The sequence below is a fragment of the Natator depressus genome, chromosome 15 (genome assembly GCF_965152275.1).
Source record: "Natator depressus isolate rNatDep1 chromosome 15, rNatDep2.hap1, whole genome shotgun sequence".
NCBI lineage: Eukaryota > Metazoa > Chordata > Testudines > Cheloniidae > Natator > Natator depressus.
This window is the reverse complement of record NC_134248.1, coordinates 413,618-428,776: the sequence shown is the minus strand read 5'-3', so window position 1 is coordinate 428,776 and position 15,159 is coordinate 413,618. Positions and strand designations below refer to the sequence as shown.

Sequence of the window (15,159 nt, the reverse complement as noted above, 5' to 3'; positions counted from 1 at the left end):
TTTGTTAAAGGTTAGACTAGTCAGACTGAGCCAAGTCCCTGACCTCCTCCTATGGGTCCTAACAATGACTTGAGTTACTGGATCTATAGCTGAAGGAGCAAGCCAGCTCAGCAGTTAGATCACATTTTAAGCAGGTCAGAGCAAGTCGGTCAGTGAGCTAGAGCATTTTGAGCAGTTACTGGGACACCAGAATGTTTTCTTGCTTGACACCCAGCATATGGGGTGTCCAGGGCATGGCCTCCCCAGGAAGGGGACGGCCTCCCCAGGAAGGGGACATTCCCAGAGGTTAGTACTGGAACCAAGACACTATCTACTAAGGGGATTTAGGCTTGATCCTAGACCCTGTTGGTAGAACTGAGTGAAGCTCTTCCACAAGGAGTATTTGAGACTTGCCCTGGCTCAGGCTAGTTTGGGAATATTGGTAGAGAAAGATTAAGTTTAGCTAGAAATCAGCATGAGATATTCAAATGCAGCTTTCAACTTGCTGGTCCCCTTCCACCCCAGAGGCCCAGGAGCTCCCAGCCCAGCCATAAGTGACATGCACACACCAGCTGGATTTGTTAAGGTTTTACTTGGATTCATTCCACATCTGCATTAATGTTTGCACACTCCCGTTCTGCAGTAACCAGACCCTCTGTGCAGGAGTCTGCAGCCCCCCTGGTTCTGAAACAGGGGTTCTTGCGCTGGCCATTGTACAGGCAGAAACCCAGGGACACTACAGCAATTAGAGCAACTTCCAGCAGCAGGGCACCAACAGGAGGTGGCATCACACTTGGTTTCCCTCCTGCAAGAGGAAAGAGTCAAGAGGCAGCTGGACATTGAGACAGCTTATTTCCCAAAGCCATCCATCCCTGCAACAATGGGCCATGTATCTTTTGGGATCCCCTTGGGTCAGGATGGGGTACAGGTGCGATGTTTGTGGGAGTTTAGTTATGCTGACAAGCCCATTGTAATCAGGGTGGAAAGGACTAACTGCCCCTCACTGTGCTCAGGGAAGGCATCAAGCTAGTTATTTCTCCTCCCATTTTTGGCACCTCTGCCTCAGAATTCTTGGGGTGGCTCAGCTGGGCTTTAGACTAGCAAGCACCTGCTCTGACTTCCTTGGGGTTCTTTGCTCTTTAGAGATGAGAAAGATTCCAGAGTGTACTAGGATTTAGAAGTTGGATTGAGGAGCTTGGTGAAGACAGCTCCTCTCCATGAGGAGACAGACACCCACAATAGCTCCCTTGGTTAAGGCAAGGCCAGTAGTGGGTGGGAAATCTGGAGGGGGTATGGCTGTAGCTGCCCACACCTACCCACTGAGTGGGCACTTCAGTTCTCTTGAGCAAGGCACCAGACAGTTCAAACTCTGCTCCCCTCCCACTGGACAACTGAGCTTTCTGGGGCTGTTGTACCAACTCCATTCCCTGCCTGTCAGGACTCCCCACTGTAGCCAGTGGTTGTCTGGTTGCTATGGCACACAGCTTCAACCCACAAGGGGTAGTTACCTGTGTGACTCTGGATTGCGGGAGAGCCGTCTGAGTCCCACTCATAGCTTCCAGTCTTTGCAGCTAGTTTCTGCACCTTCAAGGGCCCAACAACAACAGCATGGACAAGTCCACCTTCCCTTGCAGAGCCTGGGGCAGATGGAGATGGGAAGCTTCAGACCCCTGGGGCAGCAAGTTATATGGGCCTGTGGTGCTCATGCTCCAGCAAGTTTAGCCCCCCCCCCCCCATGAGCCTCCCCCAGAGCATCCCCTGCTGCTCTGTGCCCCTTCAGCAGCTGCTGCCAGCTACAGAAGGAGCAATGCCAGCAGCAGCAGCGGGAAGAGGCACACATGTGATGGCTGCTTCCCCCCCACCACAAGGGAGGCAAGGGGGCTTCCTAAACCTGAGAGGAGCCTGGCCTATAGGAGCACATGCAGGGCCAGTGCCAGGTGGGTGTGCTGCCAGTGGAGAGGGTATGGGGAGAACAGGACTGGAGTCCTGTGGCCCTGGCCCCAGGGCAGCCTGCCTGCACCCCAGAGCTCTCCTCCCCAGTGCAATATAGGGAAACTGTTAGACACTTACTGTTTCCAGTACATATATAGGCTTACAAGGCATGTGTGGGGGTGGGAGGGACTTGGACCCCAAAATTCTACAAACCTGCTGCCCCTCCCAAAAAATACTGAGCAATCCGTCTCTTGCTTGGCCAGGAGCTTGTTTACACAGCTGGCTCTGAAGAGCTCAGCATCTCCTATCTCTTCCCTTTGCTTGGGGGAGAGCCCCATTACCAGGTCTCTACTTCACTAGAGCGGAGATGCTGGAATACTGATGCCATGTGACAATGAAAGCCACCTTTGCACCACAGGAGAAGGGGCACCCCAAACCAAGCCTGCCAGACTTGGCCAAGTCTCCACTATCAGGAACAGTGGCCACACAGAACATCCTGCCCCATCCCCACACACTTTCCCTCTCAGAGCTAGTACCTTCCAGGTCTCTCTTGTGGCGAGAGGTTGTGGCTTGGCATAGGGAGTCGCAGCAGCTACAGCCAGAGCTCAGAGAGGGACTGTCCAGGAGTTCCCACCTGTTGGAGGAGAGCAGTACAAAGGTGACTCACCCCTGGTGATCAACATCTCAAAAGTTGATGGAGTTACATGGGATTGTGAGGTCCCTAGGCTCAGTCCCCAGGCAGCTTCTAACTCATCTGGGCACTGAGGCTCTTTCAGGAGAGCTAGGGCAAGGTTGAGCATCTGCTTGCCACAGGACTGGTGTGAAGATCAGTAGTTCTGTCCTAAGTGAGATGAGCAGAGCAGGCATGGATGGTAGAGCTGCCTGGGAGCATTGTCCCTTGCAGCAAGGAGAAGTTGGGAGTGGTTGTAAGATACAAGCATTGGTGGAGCATGGGTGTTTTAGGCTACATCTACACTGATCAGGGTGAGAATCCAGCTATGTACATATACCCACTAACTTGATTATACACCTGCTGCTACTTAACAGTGCTACTATCTGGAGGACAAACCCCACCTGACTCCATGGGTACACCCTTGTTACAGCTTTGCTGTGCCAGCACTGCTTCTCCTTGCACTAGCTCCATTGTGTCTGGATGGACTGGGACTCAGCCCCCACAAGAGCTCATAATGTGGCTGTAGCTCTAAAGACCAGTGTTTGCTTGGCCAGCTGCTGGTTTTGCACCTGAACTCCAACCAATCTTAAGTGGTCAGACAAAATTCATGGACTCTGCAGCATAAGGACTGGTCATTGGTCTGCCAAGGAAAGAAGTCCAGCACTGCATCCCATGGGGGCTATTAGTCCTGAGCATGCTAGAAACCCTGGTAAAGCTCACTACCCATCACAGAGGGAAGCAGGTAGAGATCATGTGAATTGCCTGGTGCCTCTCAAGACAGGTCTGGATTCCCCCTCTACACTTAGTGCTTGGCCTGTTTTGTCAAACAAAATCTCACTACTGCAAGAGCAGCCTGTATGCCATGTTTCTAGGGGCCATGTTCCCACCTTCATGAAAGGGAGGGCGAACACTATGGCAGGACCTTTCTGTCCTGCTTTGAACCAAGTCACTTTGGCACAGCACTTGAAGCAAGGTAGTTTCCCTTGGTAGGTTTGCAAGGGAAACCAGCCTTTGCCACCATTCCCAATCTAATGGAGTTCACCTGAAGGCTTTCAGTGTTGTCCAGCTAGTCCCACCCAGTTTGTTGGCTTTGCCATTATAGTCTCTCCACCAGTGAGGTGGGAGAAATAAGGGTAAAGAAGCAGCAAGTGGTACAAGCTAAAGTTGCTTTGGCCACTAGAGCCAAGTTTGTTGTCCACAAGAGCGTCTCCAGAGGACTGTTTGCAAGCATCTCTGCAGGTTGTTCCCTCCCGCATGGCATGTCACTGGGACAGACCCATGTAGAACAACCAGATTCTGTTCTAGCTGGTTTAGTTTTAGAGAATCGCAATTCCTCCTTCTCCCCAAGGGTCCTTACCTGTTGGTGTCCCTGTGAAATGAACAGGCCTTCCTTGTGGGATCCATGAGCACTCTGGGGTCCCAGACCAGCACCTGGCAGTGGAGATAGATCTTGGGGGTGGGAGGGGAGAGAAGAGAAGAAAGCAGATTGAGATTATCCCCACTGCCTATCAGGAAGAAACATCCTTCACTGGTGGTGGTGGGGAAGCTGGGGGGGTGGTGTGCAGGAGAGGAGAAAGAGCCCTACTCACATAGCTGCTCTGCTCAAGTGCAGTCCAGATACCAGGAGTCCCATTACAAGTCCCCCACATGCTGCCTTTCAGAGATGCTCTGGTTTGTGGATGGGTCTGTCATGACCCCATGCTTGCTATGGAGGAGTTAGATGGGCTTCCAGGCAGTTGCCCATTTGTAGCCCCTAAAATGCTGCATTCATAGAGGAATTAGGCATCTAAAGTAGCAGTTAAGTGCTTAAATCCCAGAAGCAGGCTTTACTAGGCTTCACAGAAGCCCCACTGGGCTGTCCAACCTATAGGGGCCTAACCTTGCTCAGGACCTAGATTTCTGGCTTAAGTTCCTTAGGTTTCCATCTCTGGGCATGCACACTGCAGCCCAATGCCGGGTGTCCAGCCCTAGAATGAATGACCCAGGGACGAGGTGGAGGACAGACCTGCTTGTAGGGCCCAGTCTGGTAAGCTTGCTTAGCCCCTACCTACTTATTGGGCCCCTAGAGGCAAGCTGCATGAGACATCTGGGGAAGGAGGAGCTTCCCTCCATTTTTAGCCCAGCACTTGGGATTAGGAGGACCCCTCCCTCACCCACACTCACACCTGAGGGTAGAGGGGATTTGAACAGGGACCACCACCAGGTGAGCACCAGGCTTGTCTGAGAATCCCAAGCCCAGCTAGGTACTTCCCTGCAGATGGGATTTAGGTGCCTGTCTCCAAGAGAGGGATAGGTTTTAGCAACCCCCTCACAGTGGCTAATTTCAGCCAGGAGCTGCCTAGGGTGCTGGTTTTTGTGAATGCTATTCTGAGGTCTCCCCTCCTACAAACCATCCTTGTAGAGAGCCTGGGGGCCAATCAAGCTTTGTTAATTCCAGTGACTTTCTAGGGGTGGCAATGCTCAGCATCACCATGATGAAGCTTTGCGATACTAGCCTTGGGTGGCCAGAACATCCAGTTCTGGACTACCTAGGCCACTTCAATGTCAGAGAGAGTAACAAAGCAGCTTGGTGCATGGAATTTCTTTTGTGAAGGCCTGTTTGCTAGGAGCATAGCTGATGCCCTAGTTTGGAGGCAGGGCATGTCAGAGGCTAGATGCTGTCTGAAGGTGCCTTTCAGTGCTTAAGGCAGTGGTTCTCAACTCATGGCCTGCTGGTGGCCCAGTCAGCACACAGCTGCAGCCCATGTGACATCCTCAGGGCCATACATACGTTGTGTGGATGCAGCCCACATAACAGAGCTGCATGTGCAGCCCATAATGGTAAATAGGTTGAGAACCACTGGCTTAAGGGAAGCATACTGGTAGGGGAGTTAAATTTCTATGCTTCACAGAAGTACATGAGAGGTGGAGTCTCCTCAGGTACTGTTCACTAGGTTGTTGGATGGTAAGTTGAGATAACTGCACAGTTCTTAATGCAGTTGTGTGCCAGTTTCCACAAGCTAGAGTCTAGCTGAAACTAAAGCTATGAAGTGTTAATGGTGTGGAGACCTTCACCAACCCATCAGTGAAGAACAAGTTCTAGCTTGAGCCATCTGCAAGTTGCATTCAGAGTATGCAGGCATTTGACATTCCAGCCCTTGAAGGAAGCTGTACATCTAATTCAGATTCTTAGTTACTTACATCAGAGTCCACACCTACAAATTCAAAGGCCTGCAGGGAGAGCTGGATAGCTTCAGGGGTCTGTCTGGGCAGGAACTGGGAGTTTGCCACCTTACCATCCACAAGGCACCTGGAACAGGAAGACAGTTAAACTCACTGGTCCAGGGACTGTTAGAGATAGAAGAACTGTTTGACCCTAGGAGAGACCTACTGCATTATTCTCTCCCCCACCTGCAGTCAGTAGTTTTCAAGAGCTTCAAAGACCTACACCTAGCATTACAGAGCAATATGAACGCCAAGTTGCCCTAGCAACAGCAAAGGCTTTGGATATATCAATTAACACTAGTGCCAGTGTGTCCAATTCTTTAAGGGGCCATGTGGTTACCAGAGGCCAAGCCAGACATCTTCATTTACTATTGTCTCTTGGTAGTCTGTGGCTTAGTCAGATTAGCTGGAGTCAGAGACCAGCCTCTCTCCCAAATCTAGGAGATATGTAGGAGCCTTAAGAACCCAGCATGTTCCATTACAATGGAGTTGGGGCAGTCCCAGGAGCATGTTCCACACCTTACTCCACTTCAGACATTCAAGCACCCCAGAGCTGCTGTCTCCTGGAGATAGTTACCCATGGTTTGCAATGATGCTATAGTTCCTGGGAGACTTGCTAAGTTCTGGGGTTGGGGTGGCAGTGCACTCATCTACAAAGATCTGCAGAGGCTGGTGGAAGGAACTCTTTACAGAAAACTCAATATGGATCTGAGAGCCTAGGAAGAAGATCTTGGAGTCTGACGGGGCACTGAAGTCCACTGCAAGAAAACAAGAGTTAGTCAAAGTGCATGATACAGAATGCTGGTCTCAGAAGGAGACTCCAAGCACAGAGCCTTCTGCATGTGCCTGCAGGTTTTGGGGAGGAAATGGGGAGGGGTGTGTTCCAATGGGTATTCTTGTGAACACATTACAAAATCATGAGGCACAAGTCTTTGCTTCAGTAGTTTCCTAGAAGCTGAGATGGCAATGGTGCCAAGAGCATAAGACGCCATCCTAGAGAGGCAAAGTGAGTATTGAGGTGGAGGGAACTGGGTTGGACATTGCCTGAAGCTGCAGGAGATGCAGTCAGGATGGGCTGTGTGGGAGATCAGCTGGCACTGCCCACCCCTTCCCCAGGTGTCTTACCATTCATTAGGGTCACCGTGAACATTAGCACTCCAGAGGCAGACAGGTGGCCAGTCACTGAAGAGATGTACATAGGAGTCAAGTGCCCTGCCCTAGGAGAGGCAGGAAAGAGTTACCCTACAGGGATCGGATTCTCATTCCCTCCCTAGGAAGAGGGAGTTCTCCCTGCTTGTATCAGAGGGTGCTAGGCCAGAGGCCATCTCAGCTGCACTGGAAAGCTCAAGTCACCCCAGCTCCATAGCTTACTTAACAGAGGCTGCTCTAGAGCTGGAGTGAAGCTGACACTGGGCCACCCCTCATGTCCACAGGGGGCTTGCATATCCCAGGCTCACTTGCAGACAGGTTTTTGCAGGGTCAGCTCATGCTGGTGACCCCATCATGTGCTGCTGTGAAGATGTGGCACAGTCAGTCCCACAAGCATCACTAATATAGTTTGACTCCCACTGACACCCCCAGGCTGTCCCCTCCCACTGAGTCATATCTCATCCACCTTCATTAGGTGCATCTTCCAGGTGGAGTCTCATTTGGATTCCTGGGCTCTAGACCCCCATTGTATTGGCTCTCGCATGAGAGCTCCTCAACTCCCTGGGCTGAGGTCTTGAGTTTTAACCCCCTGGCCCCAAAATATCATTGGAATGTGTCCTGACAGGAGGGGCAGCATAAGACCCTCCAGTCCATTCACAGTTCATAGAGGCTCCCAAACACTCCTATCTTGCATCCAAGACGAATGCTTTACTAGGTTGTTAGTCTAAGGTGCCACAAGTACTCCTTTTCTTTTTGCTGAAACCTGTTACTAGCACTAGTGTCCCTTTGTCAGCAGTACTCAGGGCTGCCTGCTACCCTTCCCACCTCATGCCAAGCTGCCTGGCTCCTGGGGGTATTTTAGGTTCTATGTTACTAGGGATATGAGCCAGGTTTACTAGATGGCAATAGCCAGGACAACTCATCCCACATGAGCTTGCTTTGCTCCAACCCTGTGATCATCACCCCCTACCCCCAAATCAGCTGGGTAGAGCCCTGTCTTGCATCCCTGCTGCTTTTTATGGGGTCCTATTGCCCCTCAGTGGAGCCCATGAGAGTCTGGGAAATTTTAGCATCAGTCCCTTAGGGCGCTAGCACAAGCCAAGTGCCGGCAGCTTACTCATAGTCAGTGCAGTTGATCCTCTCCGTGAAGGAGGCGGCATAGCGTCTGCCTGTGCCAGGGGAAGGCCTGTAGACCAGGTCTGTGAAGTATTCAATCATGTTCCCAGATGTCTGGAGAGGTGTGCATGTGGGGGGGAAGAAGTCAGAGAGGGTGGCAGTCAGCACTAGCATCAGTTACAGCTTCCTCCTGTAGCTCTTAGCAATGAGCCAACCCTCCCACTCGGCTAGGCCAAGGAAGTGAAACAGTATTTCTGTTCCTTGAGACAAGCCCTTCCCCTAAGCAAGGGAGAGATGCTGCTCCACACTGCCTCCCCCCGGCATTCCCTGGCAGGGCACCAGTCTGTTACCGGGAGTATTAAACTGGGAATATGGACAGAAGCCCCGCTAGGTAAGAGCCACTTGGGAGGGGCCTTTGTCATTTCTCCCCTCTGCCAGGGGAGCCAACATGCTGCTCAGGTAGTGGGCCAGGACCCAGCCTCCCCCAGAACAGAGAATCAGGATCCAAATCCAAAGTAATAGGCCCTTGGGATATCCATTTGCACAGCCATCCCTTCCCCTGCCAGTTCAGCACACGAGGGGGGACACTCTCTCAGACCCCTCACCCAGCAGGAGGGCAGTTTGTTCTCACCCACACAGCCAGAGTACGCAAAGCGAGCCAGCTTGCAGGCATCCGAGCAGCAGACAGCACCTTACTGCGCAGAACACAAGGCTGCGCCCCAGCTAAGGTTCTCACTCACCAGCCGAGAGAAGCCACAGTCCTTCAGGCGGTACTGGAAGTGCAGAAAGCCCTGTCCATCATCGATGGAGTAGAGGCAGCTGCCCAGATGCACAAGTTGTGGATCCAGCAGGAGTCCATTTCCCAAGGGGTCTATCTTTACAGCCAGGTGGATGCTGGTTTTATTGCACTCGTAGAGCACAGAGTTAATGGGTGCTAGAGGAGAGTGAGCCGACTTGACATAACCCTCTGGAGAGGCCCCCAGAGACAATCTTTCCCCCAGACCTCCTGTAATCCCACCAGGTGGCAGGCCCTCTGGACAAGAAGGAGCCATTGGCTCAGCTAGCAAAGTGATCAGATAGCCAGCCCTTCAGAACCTTTGCTGTTACCAGAAAGGAGCCAGCACCTGGAGGTTTGACCACCCAGGCCCTTTGACCCTCTAGCTTGAGGGTCAGGCTTCAGTGCCATTATCTGTTAATTTCATGCAGTTGGTTCACTGTTGGCCTCACTCCCCTTGAAGATAGGGGTGTGTCACCATCCAGTGGTCACAAATGCCATTGTGCTTGTTACTTTATTAAAAAGAAGTCTTTTACCCCCACCCTACCCATCACCTGGGGACTTCCAGGGAACTCTTAGAGCCTGTCCCTGCTGGTCAGGCTCCTTTAAGGAAAGGAAACCCTTCCCAAGCCTTCCCATCCAGGGGGCTGAAACACAAGTGCCAGGTCCTTGGTGCTCTGCAGCTGGAGAGCCCTTGGGCAAAATCATGGGTGCTCAGCAGCCAGCACCAACCAGTGGGTGGGAGGGGGAGGAATAGGGCAGAAGGAGGCAGAGCAAGGGTGGGGTGTGCTCAGAGTCCAGGGGAGCAGCAGAAGAGGGGCCCTGGGGCCCCCACCCAGAAAGAAGAAAGTCAGCACCTGTGGGGTAAAGGGTTACAGCTGTTCAAGATGCTTCTGGAGCCAAGCATGAGACAGCACCAAGTTCTCATTAGCCTTCAAAGCGACACTGCTGTCGCTACCAGCATTGGCTACAGCTGGTGGTGAAGAGCAAGCGTTAGATGTCACTCCCAGCACAAGCAGGAGCTCACTCTGCAAAAAGGAGCTGGCAAGCCAAGTCTCGGAAATAGCCTGCAGGCAGTTTTCAGGTTGGGTTACTGCATTTACAACCTTAATTGCAAAGGTCAAAGGAGCAGGGTCCAAGCAAAGGTCCCCCTTTGGAGAGCAGTCAGCGTTGGCAGCTCTAGTGAGCTTAGAGCTAGAGTTAGGACATGGGAGGTTTCTTACAGAGCCAGCCCCTGGAGTCAAGTTATTGCCTAAGACTCAACTTCACTGGAGAGCGAAGTGATTTGGTTGCTGAGACAAGCTTTGAAACAGAAGGTTCAAAAGCTAGAGGGCAGATAACAAGTGTGTTTAAAAACAAAATACCCTTGATTTTTGAGCACTGAAGTTGGCATCACTGAGCACTGGACCTTAGCTCAGAACCCCCTGGGGGGGACAGGGACTTATCACCACACACTTACCTCTCTGAGCAGCAAGAGCTGAGCTCCAGATGAGCACCCCCAGAAATGCTTTCCACAGCCCCATGATGCTAGTAACCCACACTCAGGTTAGCAGGAAGGCAACATACCTCTAGCTCCTGGGGAGAAGCTATATATACCCATCTAGTGATAGGCTACTGCTGTGATCAGAGCCACCTCCTTAACCTCCACAAGCAGCCCCAGCCAGGAGCCGCAGAATGCAGCATTCAACTCAGGTGCTGGGCATTCCTCATCTTCCTCCCCATCAGGAGAGCCAGCTTTCAGGCCGCCACAGACAAACCCAACTGTCTCCAGGCAAAAGGCCTGCTCAGCTAGTCCTAGGCTCAGAGAGCAGGCAGAGGTGTCACCTACAGATGTGGGCAGGGCTCTTGGCTACTCTCCTATGCTTTTGCTATGCCTCATCCAAGTCAGGGGTAAGTTGGGCAGGTATGAAGGTGCACCCCCTCCCCCCAGAGCAGGCTGCAGGACTGGGGCTGTGTGCTGTAAGTTCTTTGCACGGAGGACTGCACCTTCAGAAGTGTTTGTATAGCACCCAGCACAACAGGGCCTGATTCGGATGAGGGCCTCTGTGTGCTACTGTTAATTTATAATAAGGGCAGCAGTGTAGATGGAAGACTTTCACAGGAAAAGAAGAGGTGCTGTAAGAAGTGAGCTGTTTTCTCTCCTCTCCAGTGAGTTAGCACAGAGCTGCCACACGAGGAGGCACTGTCTTTTGGGTGACCCATAAAGCTGATGTCCTAACTGGTTGGAGTAATTAAAATCCCAGGGCACTTTCTGCAAAAGGAAGGTGGGGTCCAGCCACGTATCCACCCAGGTACCTGTATTCTGCTTCCCTAAAGTCATTCCTGCAGTGTCACCTGGAGAGGACACTCTCATTCCCTGTCCTAAAATGACCCCACTGTGAGCTATTAAACAGCTGCCACAGTTCAATCCTGGGTCAGATGAATCCTGCAGAGTCTCCAGAGGGTGTTGGGCTGCAAAGCAACCTAGAAGTGTCAGTTATCACCGGCTGCTGAGGGATGGGACCTTTGTGGTGGCTGTGCCAGCAGCTGCTTCACTTATATAAATCCTGCTACCTGCAGTTCCCCTCCTCTTGCCAGCATCCTAGGATGCTGTGCAAAGGCAATGCAGCTGCAAGGAAACCTGGGTTCACTGCAGGATCTTGGTGTTTTATTTGCAGCAAGGGACATTTTTAGATGATCCTGCACTTGCACACATGGTTAAAGGTAAATGTGTGGATGTTTGTAGGATTAAGGCGTTGGCATCTGTACTGCTTCAGTGGCCAGGGCTCCATTCTGAATATGGGTCTATTCCTGGCTCTGCCGCTGGCTTCCTGGGTGAGCTTGGCAAGTTATAGTCTTGCCCTGTGCCTCAGTTTCCCCATCTGTAGCACGTGGATGACAATACTGACCCGCCCTATCATAGAATAGCATCATAGAATATCAGGGTTGGAAGGGACCTCAGGAGGTCACCTAGTCCAACCCCCTGCTCAAAGCAGGACCAATCCCCAATTTTTGCCCCGGATCCCTAAATGGCCCCCTCAAGGATTGAACTCACAACCCTGGGTTTAGCAGGCCAATGCTCAAACCACTGAGCTATCCCTCCCCCACATTGTAACGTTCATGGGTGGAAAATGCACAAGCATGAATGTGATTCTTTCTCCGCACTCTGAGTGTCTGTGCAATGACTGGGTTAACTCAGTGCAACCCGTGTGTAGACACTCACTTCTGTTTCAGAGCGCCTAACTCACTGATTTCATACTGAGTTAACCTAGGACACTGTAGAGCTCTCTTAACCAGAAACAAAACTGTCTGCACCAGGGCGTTGCATTGATTTACCTGCATCAGTTTCTAACCTGATTTAGTACGAGTGCCATGTTCCCATGCAGGTAAGGCCAGATTAGGACACCGCTCGCTGAGCAGTGGCAGTTGCTGGAGAATCCCAGCAGGCCCTGCCAGTGCAGCATGCTGAAGGAGGTTGCCAGAAGGGGAGTTGGGTAGGTTCTCCCCCATATTGCTAATGGGACCAAGACCCCCCTGCCAGCTCCCGGGGGAGAAGAAAGAGACCACAACGAGAACAGCTGAACGGTTCATATATTAAAAACTGTCAAATATACAGTATAATTGTCATACAAAATGATCATTTTATTCCCTGTCTTTCCAAGCAGAGCAGAACGTTAGACACCCTCCCACCAAGGAGTATCGATGGCACCCAACGGCTACAGCCGGGAGAGGAAGGATGCTGTTTGACAGCAAGGTCTGGGGTTACCTTCCGCTTTAAAACATGTGGGCCGTGCACAAGGACCACAGATCCCCGCCTGCGCGGCTCCTTCTGCATCTGAGCATCTTCAAAGACAGAGCAGGGCGCGCTGGCACTGCCATCCCATAGGCCACCCCGAGGATGCGGCATCGTACTCTGCTCCGCTGTATGCCAGTTAGGGGTTGCCCTTAGGCTCCCGCCGCAGCCCTGGAGACGGTGCTGAGAACTAAGGACTGGGGCAGGGCTGACGGGGCACATGACCAGCCGCTGCTTCCTGGAGTCCACTCACAGGGGAGAGACAGGGACCAGCCTTCCCACAAGCTGCCTGCTCTCACTCTAACATATCCCCCAAGCCCTGTCTGTGAGGCAAGTCTCTCTCTTGTGCAGCCCTGTGAACCTGGGGCTTATGCTCCAAGCAGGTGTCTTTGGGGGTGGGGGCATCACCCCGGCTCTCATCTTCCAGCCACTTGCAACCAGCTCCTCTGCCGATGCCACATGCCACCGCACCCCAATCCCCACCGTGCCCCCTCTGGAGCACCCTGGGCTGCAGATTCAGCAGAGGACCCCTTTGCCAGCAGCCGCATATGGGCTGCGGGGGGAGAAGCCTTTAGCGCTTTCCCTGCTCTCACTGGGCCTCCTGTCACTCCACGAACTGCTGCCCCTGGGTGTGAACCGAGTGGCATGTGGCCACCGCAGCTCCCCCAAGGCCATGGGAGGCTGAGTCCATGGGATGGGGGCAGAGGGCCCTGGGCTGCAAATGCAGGACAGGCAAGTTCTCCCCAGCTGGAAATTCCTGGTGTTGCTGGGGGGCGGCTGGAATCCTGTCCCCCTCCCCCACTGCCAGGGAGTCTCCAGCTGCTGCATTCCCAGAGTCCAAGCTCATGGTGGCAGGTGGGCCATAAAGCTGGGGGATTCAGTGCCAAGCGGGGGCTCCCCCAACCCTTCCCCTCTTCAGACAGTGCTCCCTGAAAGGTCTGCCCTCAGTCTGCTCTCGCCACCCTCCCTCCTTGCCTCTGTGCAGCTGGGTTGCTTCCATCCCTTTCCAGGCCTGGTGCTTTGGTTACTCCCTGTGTAGCCCGATGAAGTGTGCCCCTCCCTGCTCGTTGGCTCCCTCCTAACACGTCCATGATGGCTGCTGCTCAGCCCAGTCCCTCCCAGGCTGATCGCCCTCATACTAAACACCCTGGTTGGGTCCCATTGCCCTTCGGCTCTGTCCCATTCTCCTGAAGAGAGGTGCAGTGGCTGCAGGGCTAGCGGGGGGCTCATTGTGAGGGGTCATAAGCATGGCAGCTGTTGGGAGCTTGTCTCCTGCTCCCCCTTCCCCCCTGGACTCCCCACCCCAGCCAAGCCTCAAAGCAAGAAGAGAAAGCAGGGAACATGCTGTCCTGCCCCCTCAGCCTCTCTCCCAAGCCCTCCCTGTACCCCCACCAGTTCTCACCAGGCCTCGTGGCTCACACCCAGCCTCCCCTCTAGGGAGGGGCACCATGGGACCCTCGAACTGGTGGTGTGGGGGCAGGAAGAGAACACACTCTGCTCTGCTGGGAGCCAACCAGCCATGGTCCAACAGGAAGACAGGAAGCTTGGAGCACTGAGCCCATGCTGGCTCAGGGAATGATACACACATGGCGACTGGAGCTATGGGTTACAGTGGAAACCTACCATCCAGTATCCAGCCCTAGGCATGAGACCCTGCAGCAAAGGATCTGACAGTGGCCAGGTTCATGCAGTGAAAGCTCCACAGGCAACAGCTGCTGGAGGCTGGGATTTGGTTGACAGACACCCTGAAAAGACTCTCTTGTTTTGCTTTGAACCTGCCAGGCTGGTCAGAAATTCAAGGACCACAAACAAACCCACAGAAGGCTTGTGTAGTGGGGTTTTTATACATGCCTGAAACTCAAGTGTTGATGCTGCTTCAAACAATATAGTCATTTTGCTGGCTGCTAGTCAATAATGTGTTATAAGGACCCATGGTCAACTACAGACTGTCTGAGCCCACTGAACACCATAAAAACACGTACATGGAGGTTGAGTTAGGTGCAGCTTGAGCTGGTAATATCTACCACTTGGAGTAGTATGAATCATGCATAGCCTGTTCAAAATCAGTGCTATGGGAGAACTAGTTTGATTAAATGTGACACATTGGCCATCTTAATGTATTTAAGGACCTCTGCCTTGGTTGTTATTTCCCATATATGGACTGGTCTGAGTCAGTGCAGGCTGAAGACTGTTGTGGCCAACTCAGCCCTCTGATGCAGATAAAAACCAGCATGTAGACACATATTGACTTCCACACACAGACTGTATGTGGTCTACATGGAACTGACCGTCTCTAGGCCAGTGTGAATCAGTGCAAATGGCTGTCTCTAGAATGGACAGAGAGTGCTGAGTATTGTCTGGTATATCAGCCATAGTGTGACTTGTGCAGCTCTAAACAGATATGCAGGCAAACAGGCTGGTCAGATTCACACACACTGAGTGAAATATGCACGCAGATCCCAATACACCCAATAACAGGTTGGTCTCTCTCTCTCTCTTTCTCTCTCTCTCTCTCTCACACACACACACACACACACACACACACACACACACACACAC

At 52.5% G+C, this 15,159-nt stretch overlaps 1 protein-coding gene across 1 annotated transcript; it reads right to left on the bottom strand.

The window, feature by feature from the left end:
* Positions 1–578: 578 nt before the first annotated feature.
* LOC141999610 (zona pellucida sperm-binding protein 3-like) lies at positions 579–10,351 on the bottom strand. Its single transcript, XM_074973232.1, has 10 exons — positions 10,288–10,351; positions 8,794–8,987; positions 8,055–8,167; positions 6,914–7,005; positions 6,366–6,546; positions 5,765–5,873; positions 3,942–4,033; positions 2,448–2,545; positions 1,488–1,616; positions 579–784 (listed from the first exon to the last, which is right to left on the bottom strand). Exons 1-10 carry the CDS (start codon positions 10,349–10,351, stop codon positions 579–581), a joined length of 1,278 nt encoding a protein of 425 aa, XP_074829333.1.
* Positions 10,352–15,159: the final 4,808 nt, after the last annotated feature.